The sequence below is a fragment of the Coregonus lavaretus genome (genome assembly GCF_964263955.1).
Source record: "Coregonus lavaretus genome assembly, chromosome: 10".
Lineage (NCBI taxonomy): Eukaryota > Metazoa > Chordata > Actinopteri > Salmoniformes > Salmonidae > Coregonus > Coregonus lavaretus.
The window spans coordinates 8,384,012-8,400,030 of NC_139997.1; the positions used below are offsets into that span (position 1 = coordinate 8,384,012).

Below are 16,019 nucleotides of genomic sequence, written 5' to 3' on the forward strand. Positions count from 1 at the left end.
CGATATAGACCATTTTGACTTTGTGTCTGTGGTAACTAGTGACAAGCCAAAAGCAAGAGATTGAAGCGTATATGAAAGGGTTGAAGGAGTATTTCTCCAGATGGCGCTCCAACGCTGCTTTATTATCATTATTTTATCCGAGCATAGGCTTTATCAAACAGCATAGCGCTCAGTTTCACCATCCACACGCTGCTCACACTGTGACAGAAATGCTTTCTCACAATGTTGAGAAACCTGTTGAACGTGCCGTGGGTAAGTAAATATCAGCAATTGTTCATTAATTGATGTAGCCTAAATCATTGGGCGCGTTCGAGCGGATCACTTTTGTCACTTCTTCAAAGTGTGTTGCATTATGTTTATAAAAATGGTCCCACTTGCCACTAGGCTACTGCCGCTTTCAAAACAACTGGGAACTCGGAAATCTCAGACTTCTGACTTCTGACTTCACTGCGTTCAATACAACTGGGAACTCAGGGAAAAAAACAAGTTCCGACTGGGAAAGTCGTTTTGAAAGGTCATCCAACTTGGAATTCCAAGTCTTTCTATGGCTCTGACTTTATGACCTGAAGATCACCTGACATCATAATTTGACAGAGGTTTTTTTCAGAGTTCCCAGTTGTCTTGAAAGCACAAAATATGTTAACTGCATGCAGTTTTTTATGAAATCGCCTTCAAGTCGCTTCTCACGAACTGCGCCATGCAGCCATCACATGCATTGAGTACCACAGTTTGAGTCCTAATACCCATAAAAACTAGCGGTAAAACCCAGAAATGGTTCCAATCGTTTTTTCACCATCCACTGCTCTCTTTGAGTCAACTACTCACCTCATTTTATGCATTGCAGTGCTAGCTATTTGTAGCTTATGCTTTCAGTACTAGATTCATTCTCTGATCCTTTGATTGGGTGGACAACATGTCAGTTCATGCTGCAAGAGCTCTGATAGGTTGGAGGACATCCTCCGGAAGTTGTCATAATTACTGTGTAAGTCTATGGAAGGGGGTGAGAACCGTGAGCCTCCTAGGTTTTGTATTGAAGTGAATGTACCCAGAGGAGGACAGAAGCTAGCTGTCCTCTGGCTACACCATGGTGCTACCCTACAGAGTGCTGTTGAGGCTACTGTTTTAATGAATTATTTGGTGACGTGAATATATTTTGTATAGTTTTATCTAAAAAGGATAACTTTGGAAATGTTTCACTATTTTTATGAAATTCACTGAGAAGGATGGTCCTCCCCTTCCTCCTCTGAGGAGCCTCCACTGAGCCTCCACTCACCGAAACAGGATAAACTTTATCCCTCATGCTGACCCTGACCAAACCGGTAAATTGCCCCTCACTATAGCTGTACTTTTCCACATGGCCAGACTTATAGCGGTCTTCTCCCCTTTTAATGCTCTTATGCTCATCCTTGAAATGCCATAAGGTCTGAAATAGACAGCGAAGTCGACATACTGTACAAACTATTATCTAGGCTAAGTAAAACAAAACATGTTTTAATCTACTGCTCTGCTAACTAGCTAGCTAAAGTGTAGTCAGTGGCTAGCTAAAACAGAGAAAGGGGACATAAGAAGTTCATGGAATGGACACAGAAGGTCTCTGATCGTGCTGGTGAATGGTAGCTGACAGTGTCGGCTAGAGATGACGTGTAGGAGATTCCTGCAGGAATTTCTATTCTTGCTGAGGTCTAATCTGTTGCTAATTAGCATTTTGCATTTTTTAGAGTAAATTGAGGCAAATATATTGATCAAACTCACCTTGTCCGAGAGAGAATTACACGGTTATCAAAACTTCACGCCAGGGTAAGCCTACATGAAACACAGACCTTATATGAAGTAGTTCTAAAATCCCAGACGCAAAAATTAATGGTGAAAAAACTATTGGAACCATTACCTGGTTTTACCACTAAGGTTTTATCTGTTATTATGACACATTCCCTGTGCAGGACTATTGTATGAGGCACTTTTTGGTCAACCAATCACACAAACCTGGCCAAAGACTTGACTGAAACAGGAACCAACTTTGCTGCTTTTAAACTACAGGGGACACAAATGAAAGTGATATTTGAGACCTCAATTAATTGTAGCCTACAAATGTTATGTTTTCAGTTTGTGCGTGTGGGATATGGGGGTAGCCTATAGAAAAGTTTATTTCGACATTTATACAGAAAAACTTTAATAAACAATGCAGCTATGTTGACACTGCCGTGTTGGTATGACCCTTGCAGTTGGAGAATCACTACCGTGCCCGACTTCCGGCGATTATAGACGCACCTCCCCCAATTTCACTTGCTGACTTGAACATACCCACATGCATGAAAACAAGTTGTCTCTTGTTGAATGACAACAAAGACTTTATTGAAGAATATCTACATTTGACCAATCATTGACGAAGGGGCGTACACTTCGGCTCCCGAATTTCGGCTGGTGTCGAGAAAAAATGTTGTGTGCCAGAACAGCCGAAAAAACCCTTACCGACGAACAAAACGTCACAAAATGTCGTCATAATATATGCAGGGACTCTTCTGAACTGTTTCTGCTGGGAAGCATGTGGACATAGCTCGATAAAACCCATTCTCTCCAAATGGTATTTTATTTTATTGTGATTTTTATTCGGATCCTCAGTAGCTGAAGCAGCAGCTATTCTTCTTGGGGTCCACACAAAACATAAAACATGACAAAATACAGAACACTAATGGACCAGAACAGCAACACAAATTTAAACTAAGAACACTATGACTAAAGAACAATAGGCCTACGACTATTTTGGTCAAAATAGAAGGCTATAAATGCAAAGAAATAACGTAGCCTACCCTTATCTAGGGTGGACAGTAGAAAACACTAAACAACAGAAAAACATGTGGTGCATATCTTGGGCAAAGGGTATTATTATTAATTACTACAGAGTAGGCAAAAAAAAAACTCGTATTTCACCACATGCACAGATATCGGGGAAATTGTGATGGGGATTAGGCTACTACAGCCAGCTCTGTAACGGAATACAGTCTACTGCGCACCTTCCCGGTGTCAGAAAATCCAATGTACAGTTTACGAAAATGAAGTATGATGAGGGATTAATATGCAGCCAGCCAGGCAGTATTAACACTTGCCAACAAGCTTTTCTATTTAACCCAGGCACCATACGAATTACATAAAAGTGTGTTATACAATGAACAGGGCACATTTCCTACCATGATATTATGATTTTTTTTTTTATGTCGGGTGTTTTTATGTCGGGTGTTTTATTATCGCACGTCTTGGTGGATGTCAGCCCCAACGTCCGCCAGAGTGCGCTATTATTCCTGACGTCGTTAGACTTGGGGCTGTGTGGATGCGAGCGTCCTCACGTGTCCTCACCGTGCAGCGAGCCGAAGCAGTTTTCTCGTTAAGAACTTCTTCCTCCTTCTCTATCCGCGTCAAATTGAGGATTTCAAGAGCCAAGCTAGGATTGCTACAGGAGTCGCCCACTGTAGGCGATTGCACTCTTGCACACAGTGGATAGGTTTGGACACCAGAATTCCGCTTGAACAGAAGTTCTCTTGTCTAAACGCACAAAGAACAGTTTTATGGGAAGGACGTGCTGGTTACAACAATAACATTGGAAAATGGTTCTAAAAAGGATATTCCGGACGGTTATCATGGGACCTCCGGGCTCCGGGAAGGGCACAGTGTCGGGGCGCATAGTAAAACGTTTCGGATTAACGCATCTTTCAAGTGGGGACCTTTTGAGGGCCAACATTAAAGCCAAAACAGGTAAAATTAGATCAGGGTGCAGTTCTAAACCTCTCCACATACGCAGATAATGGAAATGGCTGGTATGGTTGAAGATTAAATTAAGCAGAATTTGAAGTAATGCATTGTCTACATTTACATTTTAGTCATTTAGCAGACGCTCTTATCCAGAGCGACTTACAGTTAGTGAGTGCATACATTTTCATACTAGTCAGTTTCTTCGAAGTAGTCAGATTGTTCCCACTTGCTTGTGTTAGGTGTTTGTCATGCATGAACAGCAGCAGTTGACACATTAGATAGCATTGATGTTGCTACCAGTACCATGTGCTGACCCACAGACATCAATTCAACGTCTATTCCGCGTTGGTTCAACGTAAAATTACGTGGAAACAACGTTGATTCAACCAGTGTGTGCCCGTGGGTAAATTGTATGTGTGATATTCATATTGTCAAATAATCATTCATAAACCAAAATGAATATGAAAATGTGGGATGCAATCAGATTATTTGGGATGTTATGCACAAAATGTAACAGAGAGAATAAACAAATTGTTATCCACAAGATGATGCAATGAAGCATGCGATGTCCTGAAAACGACGATGGTGGTTGCTCATTGTCCTACTCTCCTGGGGAGAAAGATACAGATCAAGAGTTTAAAAAGTTTACTTTCTAATGACCCCTGACCTAAACATCTGGATTTTCTGTCTAACTAGTTGTTGTTTTGTTGAAGTTGCTCTTGACAACTATTACAGAGATGGTAATATACCTATACCTTGCAAACAAAATACTCCCCTACAGTAGCCAAAAGTGTGTTTCTGGTCTGACTATGATAATAGAAACAGTTCAGTTAAGTCCAGTTCATATTATTATCTTGCTGCAATAAGGTCGAGCTTGACTAGTTTGGAGAGCTGACAAGACCTCGCTCTCATATTATTGAGTGGAAAGAATGTTTTATTTTGAAACAATTTACACACCTCTATTATACAGCAGATCTACAGCTATAGTAGACCTGTGCACAGGTAACCTGATATCTGAATCACCTGCCACCTGAGCTTTCTACAGTGAAGGTCATGTGGTTCTGTATGTAACTGCAACTTGTTATCACACTGCTCCAGCTTTTACCTTGACTGAAGTCCCATCAGATGTGAAGACCATCATAAACTGAGGAGTAGCCTATAGCAGACAACTGACATTCAAGGACTTTGTTCCCACTTCCCCTTGCTCCTTTTTTTCACACTGGAATGATATGAAACACATTAAGGACTATAAAGTTATTTCTGAACACCCACATGAAAACATGACGAGAATACTTAGTTTTATTGCCCATACAATCTGTGATCTAGTTATCAGTTTAATAGTACATTTTGTAAGTATGTACACACTTGGCACACAGCAAGCCATGTGCCAAGTCCTCAAAGAATGCAATAGTTAAAAGAATGCAAGCCTGTATTTTTTTCAGTCTAGTGTGCAGCTTATTTGTTCTAGCCTGAGATGAGCGCCACTGAGCACAGTAGGCTAGTATACCTATGCTGCTCCTTCTATGGCCCTGGCCTGCACAGCCGCCTCCTCCGACTGTTACACAAATTCCTTTCTGCTGTTGGAGTCAGACAAAGACTCAAACTTTTTGGTGCCGGGGACCCCTTTTGTGATAGCAAATTAATCAGGGACCCCTTCATAATCAGAACACAACTCGAGTGAGATAAAAAAAATAGCATACAAGGAGTTACTATGACTTCGGCAGTTTTAAAGCTTAAATTACAGTGCATTTATGTAAAAAAAAAAAAAGAAATAATACTTTCTGAACAATACATGAAGTATTCAGTTGAAAAATATACAATTGGTGGAGTACTGTGGATACCAATATCCCTGTGAGCCTCCCAGAACATAAATTGTAGATCCTTAATATGAGGGGAGGGGGGGGGATTCTGGCCTGAAAAGGAAATAATCTACAAAAGTATTTCGAAACCTATTAGAAATATACTCTGAGTACATATCGTAATCCATTTGGGTGATTTTGTCTCTCTTTTCTCGACTTGGTAAAGATTCAGGATGTTTTTTTCTTTAATGTATTCTGGAAAGGATAATATTTGGTAGAATATGTTCTCACTAGAGAATATATAATAAAGATGACAGATCTGAGCTGTTTGTGTTCCTGTATCTCTTCTTCTGGCAGAGCAGGGAAATATATATGACAGCTTTGTTTTTTATCCTTCCAGAACTGGGTCTTCTGAGAGAATAAATAGTAAAGATCACAGCTCTGATCCTTGTGTTATTCTGTCTCCTCTCCTGGCAGAGCTGGGTCTTCTGATTTAAGTGCATAATGTGTACATGTTTAAAAACTAAAGATGACAGCTCTGAGCTTTATGTTCCACCGTGACTCTTGCAGAGCTGGGTCTTCTGATGAAGTCATGCATCGACCAGGGTCAGCTGGTACCCGATGACATAATCTCCCGTCTCATCCTAACAGAGATGAGGAGCATAGAGCAGAGCAGCTGGCTGCTGGACGGTAAGCAGTAAGCACCTGCACCACACTCATTACACCAACAGAGAGAGAGCAAGAGGATGACAATGGGGAAAGATAGAAAGGTTGTATCAAAGGGCAGTATAGGTCGGACTTAAACGATGACGTGTGTGCCGGAGGCTGCAGCATTACCGCTAGACCAGCCAGGCCACCCGTTACTCATCTTTAGGCACACCATTTATAGGCATTGCACCATTTATAGGCATAGACAAGGCAATAGGCATATGTTTTAAAAGGCATTCAGTACACTCCAGACACCTTCAAGTGAGTAGGAATATGCTTTGGATGTGTTTTTAAGAAACATTTACATTACTTGGAACAGCTTGCTGCTGAACAGTAAACAGCACCTGCACTCATTAAGCTATTGGTCTTTGCGCGCGCGCACACACACACACACACACACACACACACACACACACACACACACCGCTCATTAAGCTACTCATATTTAGGCACGCCAACAGTCTCCTCCACCAGCCGACTCTCTAGCCATTAGCCTGGCTTAAAGGAAAAATTTACCCAAAACCACTCATTCATATAATTTACAGTGTGAGAACAATATTTTTTGTCAACAAATGCTTCATTTTGTCGTTATAATAAGGTTGGTAGCAACGTGAAAATCATTGTGGAATTCCGTTGCAGCTCAAGTCGACTACAAAAACCACAATGCAATGCTCTCTCTCTGGGCTGGCTGGCTAGCTAGCAAACGTAGCTACACACAATAATACCAAAGTCAATATCACCATGTCAAGTAGCTAGTTAGCTCTAAAAGTTAGACCCTCTGTTAAATGAAACATTTCTGGCGTGTAGGAATATCGCAAAAAATGATCAATGGCTCATTCGCGAGAAGACAACCTCCCGCGTTATGACATCGGCCAGTATTGAAATCTGCCATGTATGATAGACGTTTTCGCGATCTTAAAGTCGTATTCCTATTAACTCCCATTGTAGTGAGAGCGCCTTTATCGCAATGCCACGCCATACCGTCCGAATTTCTGCCTGCTTGAACGGCAATAGCTCAGATACACATGAAAACATGAAATGACCCAGGGAATCGATAGAACATCACCCAGAGATCACAAAAACAATATAACATTTAAAATGGGTCACTCTTTACTTAAAGTAAAAAGGCATACACGCCATAAACCTTCAGGTGAGTAGGAATACGCTTTGGAAATGTCTACATTGAATACGTCTTGATAGCTTTCATACTATTTATTATAACTTTGTAATGTATTTATAGATGATAGATGTATTCTCTTTTGTGGGAAAAATCTAATATTTATGAAAATGGCTCTTAAAGGGTTAAATAACCTTAGACCACTAAGGCAGATGGACTATCAGATCAATTTGTGTTCATCCTGGCCCAAGGCGGTTTTCCATTTCAAAATAGCTGTCAAAGTGGGAGATAAAGGCAAATAGTACAGTCATGCATGCATCATGTTAAAGGGATACTTCGCGGATTTTGGCAATGAGGCCCTTCATTTACTACCCCATAGTCAGATGAACTATTGGATACCATTTTTGTCTCTGTGTCCAGGGCCGGCCCGCTCATTAGGCAGGATTAGGCGGCAGCCTATGGCGGCAGCCTATGGCTGCAGATTGAGGAGGGCAGCATTTTCCTGAGCTAAACTGACCGAGACACACCTCCAACAACACATAAAACCTCACATAATTCTGCCCAAAACTAATGACAATTTCTCTGAACCAGTGGCATATGGGCTTTTTAGGTGAGATCTGATGCCGCCCTATGATAAGCAGTGCCCACTTTGTCAAAGGCAGGGAGGCAAAATATTGCTCTTGTCCATTCCCTAGCGCACCTCTCCAGGGTGCTGTTGGAGAGTGACACTTGAGCTGGGGTTTTCTCAATTCATCTTTCCATGATTCCTCGCCTACTTTCTCTTATCCCATCTCTTCGTCTCCTTCTCAAACAAATCAATATGCGCTGAATACAACAGGTGTAGACCTTACCGTGAAATGCTTACTTACAAGCCCTTAACCAACAATGCAGTTCAATAAATAGTTAAGAAAATATCTATTAAATAAACGTAAGTAAAAAATAATAAAAAATAACACAATAATGAGGCTATATTCATGTAGGTAGGGGTAAAGTGACTATGCATAGATAATAAACAGGGCCGTACGCACTACCCTCTGTAGCGCCTTACGGTCGGATGCCAAGCAGTTGCCATACCAGGCGGTGATGCAACCGGTCAGGATGCTCTCGATGGTGCAGCTGTATAACTTTTTGAGGTTCTGGGGACCCATGCCAAATCTTTTTAGTCTCCTGAGGGGGAAAGGTGTTGTCGTGCCATCTTCACGACTGTCTTGGTGTGTTTGGACCATGAAAGTTTGTTGGTGATGTGGACACCAAGGAACTTGAAACGCATTGGAGAAGAAGGTACGAGGGAAGGGACCTTGGACCTTCTCCAACTATACAGTTGAGAAGGAGGCGAGGAGAGATGAGAAGAATCGCGGAAAGATGAATTGGAAAAGAGCCTGACTCTGGGCCTATCCTTTCCTGTCAGGGTTCCCCCTTGTGAAGATTGTGAACATAGAACTCTAGAATGGACATTCTCGAGCTATGAAGGTCTATAACTTCAACCACTCTAGTGTATTAAAAATCTCTATGGTTACGACTGGTCTCTTCTGTCTGGCAGGGTACCCCCGCACCTTGGCTCAGGCGGAGACTCTAGACGGCGTGTGCAGTGTGGACAGAGTCATCAACCTGGACATTCCTTTCCAGACCATCAAACAGAGACTGACCTCTCGCTGGCTGCACCTCCCCAGCGGACGCGTCTACAACATCGACTTCAACCCACCCAAGATATCTGTAAGTATAGTCTGAGTCTCGGATGTATTTGACGGGCTAGATACTACTGAGCTATACTGAAGCTTCTGCTCCAAATGTATGTGGCCAAGTTTTACACAGGCCTTATTACAACATCATTAGAATGTTATTACACATGTAATAACCATATGACAGGATAGTAACAACACACTTATACACTGTGTGGATATTTTAAAACGATGTGATAAGACTGTTTTATTGTTCCATCTCTCCCACCACACAGTTGATCTTGTCGTCAGCTAGCTTTAGCTGAATATTAAGCTGCTCTTTAAAAGCTCCCTAATTCACCATGCAACCACCTGACAGCGCCTGTCTCCCTTACAAGTCATGTTATCAAAATATGGGTATTTCCTGGAACGTTAAAGTAGGGCACAGACTGCGTCTCCCTGGGACCTGGAGAGATTTAGAGGAGAGAGAGACAGATTAAGGGATTAGACAGATAAAACAAGTGTGCATCCTATTCCCTATATAGTGCACTACTTTTGACCAGATCCCTATGGCCTATACAGGGGATAGGGTGCCATTTCCGAACTTATCCAGGGTGGCATTTGTTTGCTGTGGCAATCCAAGTGGGGACCTTTGCTCTCATCCAAGCAATTAAACTGGAGCAAACAAGCCATTTTTAGCTGACCTGGGTTCAAATACTATTTTGAATCATTTCAAATACTTTAGCTGTGTTTGATTGAGCTTGCCTAGCACAATGGAACCAATAGAAAAATCCATAAATTGCAAACCCTGCCCACCTGGCACTCCAAACAGGCTAAGGCACATGCTCAAAGCGTTACGATTTCAAATAGTATTTGAACCCAGGTCAGATTGTTAGTAGTGTAAAAAGACAGTGCCAGGGGAAATGTTGTGAGTTACTCTCTAGGGTTCTTGAACATGAAAAGAACACTGAATGAAATCTCCCTCACCACTCCCAGCTTTCTGTGCTCTACTCTTTTAGACCATATGCATTGTGTGCCTGTGCATTATATTTTACATTTTACATTTTAGTCATTTAGCAGACGCTCTTATCCAGAGCGACTTACATGAGCAATTAGGGTTAAGTGCCTTGCTTAAGGGCACATCGACAGATTTTGCACCTAGTCAGCTCGGGGATTAGAACCAGTGACCTTTCGGTTACTGGCACAACGCTCTTACCCACTAAGCCACCTGCCGCCCCCAGTGTTGTTTTTTGCGATTACAAACATGCTGGTAGGAGGTTGAATGCAATGTGAATAGTTAGACATTTCAGGCTAAACATTTACCTAGTGTTTGTATTCCGACTTGTTGAGACTGAGAGGACCAGTGTTTCATACAATAGAGGTGCAAATGTCGTCAAAAAGCAGCTTTTCACGTGAATTGTGCAAACAGGATGAAACTTCAGTAGATTACAGCTTCTTACTAATCTTTGCATTTCAGAGGCTGCATGGTCTGGGAGGGAGGTGTATATACTCTCTCTCTCTCTCTCTCTCTCTCTCTCTCTCTCTCTCTCTCTCTCTCTCTCTCTCGTCTGTTCACGTTTGCTTTCTACGTCACCTAAGACAAGGTCATCATAGGCCATTGTTTTCTACTAACCATACAGGTTTCTGCTTGAACATTCAGTTCCCCCACATACCATACCACTATGTCGGATTACTAAATCGTCCAATATACCTCAGTGTAGCTGAGTTCGTAAGACGCTAGCAATGCCAGTACCGTGGGTTTGATTCCTGCTGGTGCCACCTATACGGAAATGTATGCACGCACAATTGTCAATTGCTTTGGATAAAAGCATCTTTAAATGTCATATCTTAACACACTCACTGCTTGGTCTGTTTTGGTTTGCCCTCCTGCCTACAGGGCCTTGATGACGTCACTGGAGAGCCTCTGATTCAGAGAGATGATGACAGACCAGAGACCATCACCAGGAGGCTAAAGTCCTACGAGAACCAGACCCAACCCGTGTTAGAGTACTACAGGTAGAGTCCCAAACCTGAACTATACACAGTACCAGTCAAAGGTTTGGACACACCTACTCATTCAAGGGTTTTTCTTTATTTTTAATATTTTCTACATTGTAGAATAATAGTGAAGACATCAAAACTATGAAATAACACATATGGAATCATGTAGTAACCCAAAAAAGTGTTAAACAAATCAAAATATGTTATATTTGAGATTCTTGAAATAGCCACCCTTTGCCTTGATTACAGCTTTTGCACACTCTTGGCATTCTCTCAGCCAGCTTCACCTGGATTGCCTTTCCAACAGTCTTGAAGGAGTTCCCACATATGCTGAGCACTTGTTGGCTACTTTTCCTTCACTCTGCCGTCCGACTCATCCCAAACCATCTCAATTGGGTTGAGTTCGGGGGATTGTGGAGGCCAGGTCATCTGATGCAGCACTCCATCACTCCTTCTTGGTAAAATAGTCCTTACACAGTCTGGAGGTGTGTTGGGTCATTGTCCTGTTGAAAAACAAATGATAGTCCCACTAAGCCCAAACCAGATGGGATGGCGTATCGCTGCAGAATGCTGTGGTAGCCATGCTGGTTAAGTGTGCCTTCTAAATAAATCACAGTGTCACCAGCAAAGCACCCCCACACACCATAACACCTCCTCCTCCATGCTTTACGGTGGGAACTGCACATGCAGAGATCATCCGTTCACCCACACCGCGTCTCACAAAGACACTGCGGTTGGAACCAAAAATCTCCAATTTGGACTCCAGACCAAAGGACACATTTCCACCGGTCTAATGTCCATTGCTCGTGTTTCTTGGCCCAAGCAGGTCTCTTCTTCTTATTGGTGTCCTTTATTATAATAATAATAATAATAATAATAAGCCATTTAGCAGACGCTTTTATCCAAAGCGACTTACAGTCATGTGTGCATACATTTTTACGTATGGGTGGTCCCGGGGATCGAACCCACTACCCTGGCGTTACAAGCGCCATGCTCTACCAATTAAGCTACAGAGGTGTCCTTTAATAGTGGTTTATTTGCAGCAATTTAACCATGAAGGCCTGATTCACGCAATTTCTTCTGAACAGTTGATGTTGAGATGTGTCTGTGACTTGAACTCTGTGAAGCATTTATTTGGGCTGCAATTTCTGAGGCTGGTAACACTTAATGAACTTATCCTCTGCAGCAGAGGTAACTCTGGGTCTTCCATTCCTGTGGCGGTCCTCATGAGAGCCAGTTTCATCATAGGGCTTGATGGTTTTTGCGACTGCACTTGAAGAAACTTTCAAAGTTCTTGAAATGTTCCGTATTGACTGACCTTCATGTCTTAAAGTAATGATGGACTGTCGTTTCTCTTTGCTTATTTGAGCTGTTCTTGCCATAATATGGACTTGGTCTTTTACCAAATAGGGCTATCTTCTGCATACTCCCCTACCTTGTCACAACACAACTGATTAGCTCAAACGCATTAAGAAGGAAATAAATTCCACAAATTAACTTTTAAGAAGGCACACCTGTTAATTGAAATGCATTCCAGATGACTACCTCATGAAGCTGGTTGAGAGAATGCCAAGCGTGTGCAAAGATGTCATCAAGGCAAAGGGTGGCTATTTGAAGAATCTCAAATATATTTTGATTTGTTTAACACTTTTTTGGTTACTACATGATTCCATGTGTTATTTCATAGTTTTGATGTCTTCACTATTATTCTACAATGTAAAAAATTGTAAAAATAAAGAAAAACCCTGGAATGAGTAGGTGTCCAAACTTTTGACTGGTAGTGTATATATAAACTCAGCAAAAAAAGAAACGTCCTCTCACTGTCAACTGCGTTTATTTTCAGCAAACTTAACATGTGTAAATATTTGTATGACCATAACTAATTTCAACAACTGAGACAAACTGAACAAGTTCCACAGACGTGACCACATGAGGGAGGAGGATGTCTTCCCTGTAACGCACAGCGTTGAGATTGCCTGCGATGACAACAAGCTCAGTCCGATGATGCTGTGACACACCGCCCCAGACCATGACGGACCCTCCACCTCCAAATCGATCCCGCACCAGAGTACAGGCCTCGGTGTAACGCTCATTTCATTCGACGATAAACGCGAATACGACCATCACCCCTGGTGAGACGAAACAGCGACTCGTCAGTGAAGAGCACTTTTTGCCAGTCCTGTCTGGTTCAGCGATGGTGGGTTTGTGCCCATAGGCAACGTTGTTGCCGGTGATGTCTGGTGAGGACCTGCCTTACAACAGGCCTACAATCCCTCAGTCCAGCCTCTCTCAGCCTATTGCGGACAGTCTGAGCACTGATGGAGGGATTGTGCGTTCCTGGTGTAACTCGGGCAGTTGTTGTTGCCATCCTGTACCTGTCCCGCAGGTGTGATGTTCGGATGTACTGATCCTGTGCAGCTGTTGTTACACGTGGTCTGCCACTGTGAGGACGATCAGCTGTCCGTCCTGTCTCCCTGTAGCTCTGTCTTAGGCGTCTCACAGTACAGACATTGCAATTTATTGCCCTGGCCACATCTGCAGTCCTCATGCCTCCTTGCAGCATGCCTAAGGCACGTTCACGCAGATGAGCAGGGACCCTGGGCATCTTTCTTTTGGTGTTTTTCAGAGTCAGTAGAAAGGCCTCTTTAGTGTCCTAAGTTTTCGTAACTGTGACCTTAATTGCCTACCGTCTGTAAGCTGTTAGTGTCTTAATGACCGTTCCACAGGTGCATGTTCATTAATTGTTTTATGGTTCATTGAACAAGCATGGGAAACTATGTTTAAACCCTATACAATGAAGATCTGTGAAGTTATTTTGATTTTTACTAATTATCTTTGAAAGACGGTCCTGAAAGAGGGACGTTTCTTTTTTTGCTGAGTGTATATACATACCGTGGGGAGAACAAGTATTTGATACACTGCCGATTTTGCAGGTTTTCCTACTTACAAAGTATGTAGAGGTCTGTAATTTTTATCATAGGTACACTTCAACTGTGAGAGACGGAATCTAAAACAAAAATCCAGAAAATCACATTGTATGATTTTTAAGTAATTAATTTGCATTTGTATTACCTACTGAACATGACCCTGTTTATTATGATAACCGTCATGAGGTACTAATGTCTGTTTCTACCAACAGGAGCAAAGGGATGTTGGAGACATTCTCAGGAACGGAAACCAACAAGATCTGGCCTCACATTCAGGCATTTCTGTCCGAAACACTCTTCTCCCAAAATGAAAATGTTGTTGGGAAAGCCTAGAATCCACTCTATGGAAAAGGAAGGATCAGTTTACCAAAACTTAAATGGGACTCAACTCTTCGGTCCAAACCGTAGCAGTATCTCTGTGCCTATATAAGACCATGCCACGAACTACAACATAGCTGGATGAGGACCACTTGTTAAACCAATATGTCACATTCTAGCTCTATTCATTCCATATGTAGCCTGATCCCAGATTTGTTTATGCTGTCTTACCAACTCCTATGGTCACTGTCAAGTTAAACATCGATCGTAGGAGTCGGCAAGACAGCACAAACAGATCTGGGACCAGGCTATTCCAAATGTAACTAGCGGTCCTTGGTCTCTCTGTGTGTGGACAGGACAGGACTTGAGGGTAAAGTGCCGTTATATTATTATGTTTGTAGGGCCAAGTGCCTGTTGTTGACTGTATACTTTATCATGTAGTAGTTTTTAAATGATAAATGTGAATCACCATGCGATTAATACATTAAAAAAAAAAATCTGATTTTATGACTGACCACACTGATTGTAGTGAAACATTTGTCACCATTTTAAATTGTTAGCATGGTTAAAGTGAAATGTAGCAATATTAACTTGGGTGACAGGCTATTAAGTTATCACAGTACCCACGTTAACATCCAGTTTTTATGTGAGTAAAGTCATATCATATTTTTTTTAAATTATCACGACAGCTGTGATGGAAACCAGACGTTTCAGTGAAATTTAGATAATTTGTTTGTTCTACATGGTGGGATCTTTTTGTGTCAGTAAAATTAATTATGGGGTAAATGGTGGAAATGCCTTTTATGAGCAAATATTGATATATATTTTTTTAAATATTTATTTCACCTTTTATTTAACCAGGTAAGCCAGTTGAGAACAAGTTCTAATTTACAACTGCGACCAAGATAAAGCCAAGCAGTGCGATAAAAACAACAACAGAGTTACATATGGAATAAACAAAACGTACAGTCAATAACACAATAGAAAATCTATATACAGTGTGTGCAAATGTAGTAAGTTATGTAGGTAAGGCAATAAATAGGCCATAGTGCAAAATAATTACAATTTAGTATTGACACTGGAGTGAGATGTGCAGAAGATGGTGTGCAAATGGAGATACTGGGGTGCCAATGAGGAAAATAAATAACAATATGGGGATGAGGTAGTTGGGTGGGCTAATTACAGATGGGCTGTGTACAGGTGCAGTGATGGGTAAGCTGCTCTGACAACTGATGCTTAAAGTTAGTGAGGGAGATAAGTATCTCCAGCTTCAGAGATGTTTGCAGTTCGTTCCAGTCATTTGCAGCAGAGAACTGGAAGGAATGGCGGCCAAAGGAGGTGTTGGCTTTGGGGATGACCAGTGAGATATACCTGCTGGAACGCATACTACGGGTGGGTGTTGCTATGGTGACCAATGAGCTAAGATAAGGCGGGGATTTGCCTAGAAGTGATTTATAGATGACCTGGAGCCAGTGGGTTTGGTGACGAATATGTAGTGAGGGCCAGCCAACGAGAGCGTACAGGTCACAATGGTGGGTAGTATATGGGGCTTTGGTGACAAAACGGATGGCACTGTGATAGACTACATCCAATTTGCTGAGTAGTTTTGGAAGCTATTTTGTAAATGACATCGCCAATGTCAAGGATCGGTAGGATTGTTAACACAGTGTCCAATGTAGGGCCAGATGTATACAAAATGGTGTCGTCTGCGTAGAGGTGGATCTGAGAGTGACATCATTGATATACA

General features: G+C 42.0%; 1 protein-coding gene across 4 annotated transcripts; it reads left to right on the forward strand.

Annotated features, from left to right (window-relative positions):
• The first annotated feature begins 46 nt into the window (after positions 1-46).
• On the forward strand, positions 47-15,054 carry LOC311136533 (GTP:AMP phosphotransferase AK3, mitochondrial-like). 4 transcript variants are annotated; one of them, XR_014613873.1, is made up of 6 exons: positions 47-252; positions 6,114-6,233; positions 8,909-9,081; positions 10,924-11,042; positions 14,167-14,390; positions 14,580-14,971. XR_014613873.1 is itself a non-coding variant. In XM_084170696.1 (5 exons), the coding sequence occupies exons 1-5, from the start codon at positions 72-74 to the stop codon at positions 14,285-14,287; spliced, it is 714 nt and encodes a 237-aa protein (XP_084026822.1). In that variant the 5' UTR covers positions 62-71; the 3' UTR covers positions 14,288-14,971. The 4 variants fall into 4 exon arrangements, 2 of the variants coding, with proteins under 2 accessions (XP_084026822.1, XP_084026823.1); XR_014613874.1 differs by lacking the exon at positions 47-252 and adding an exon at positions 3,355-3,747; XM_084170696.1 differs by having other exon boundaries at positions 62-252; positions 14,167-14,971.
• The last annotated feature ends 965 nt before the right edge of the window (positions 15,055-16,019 follow it).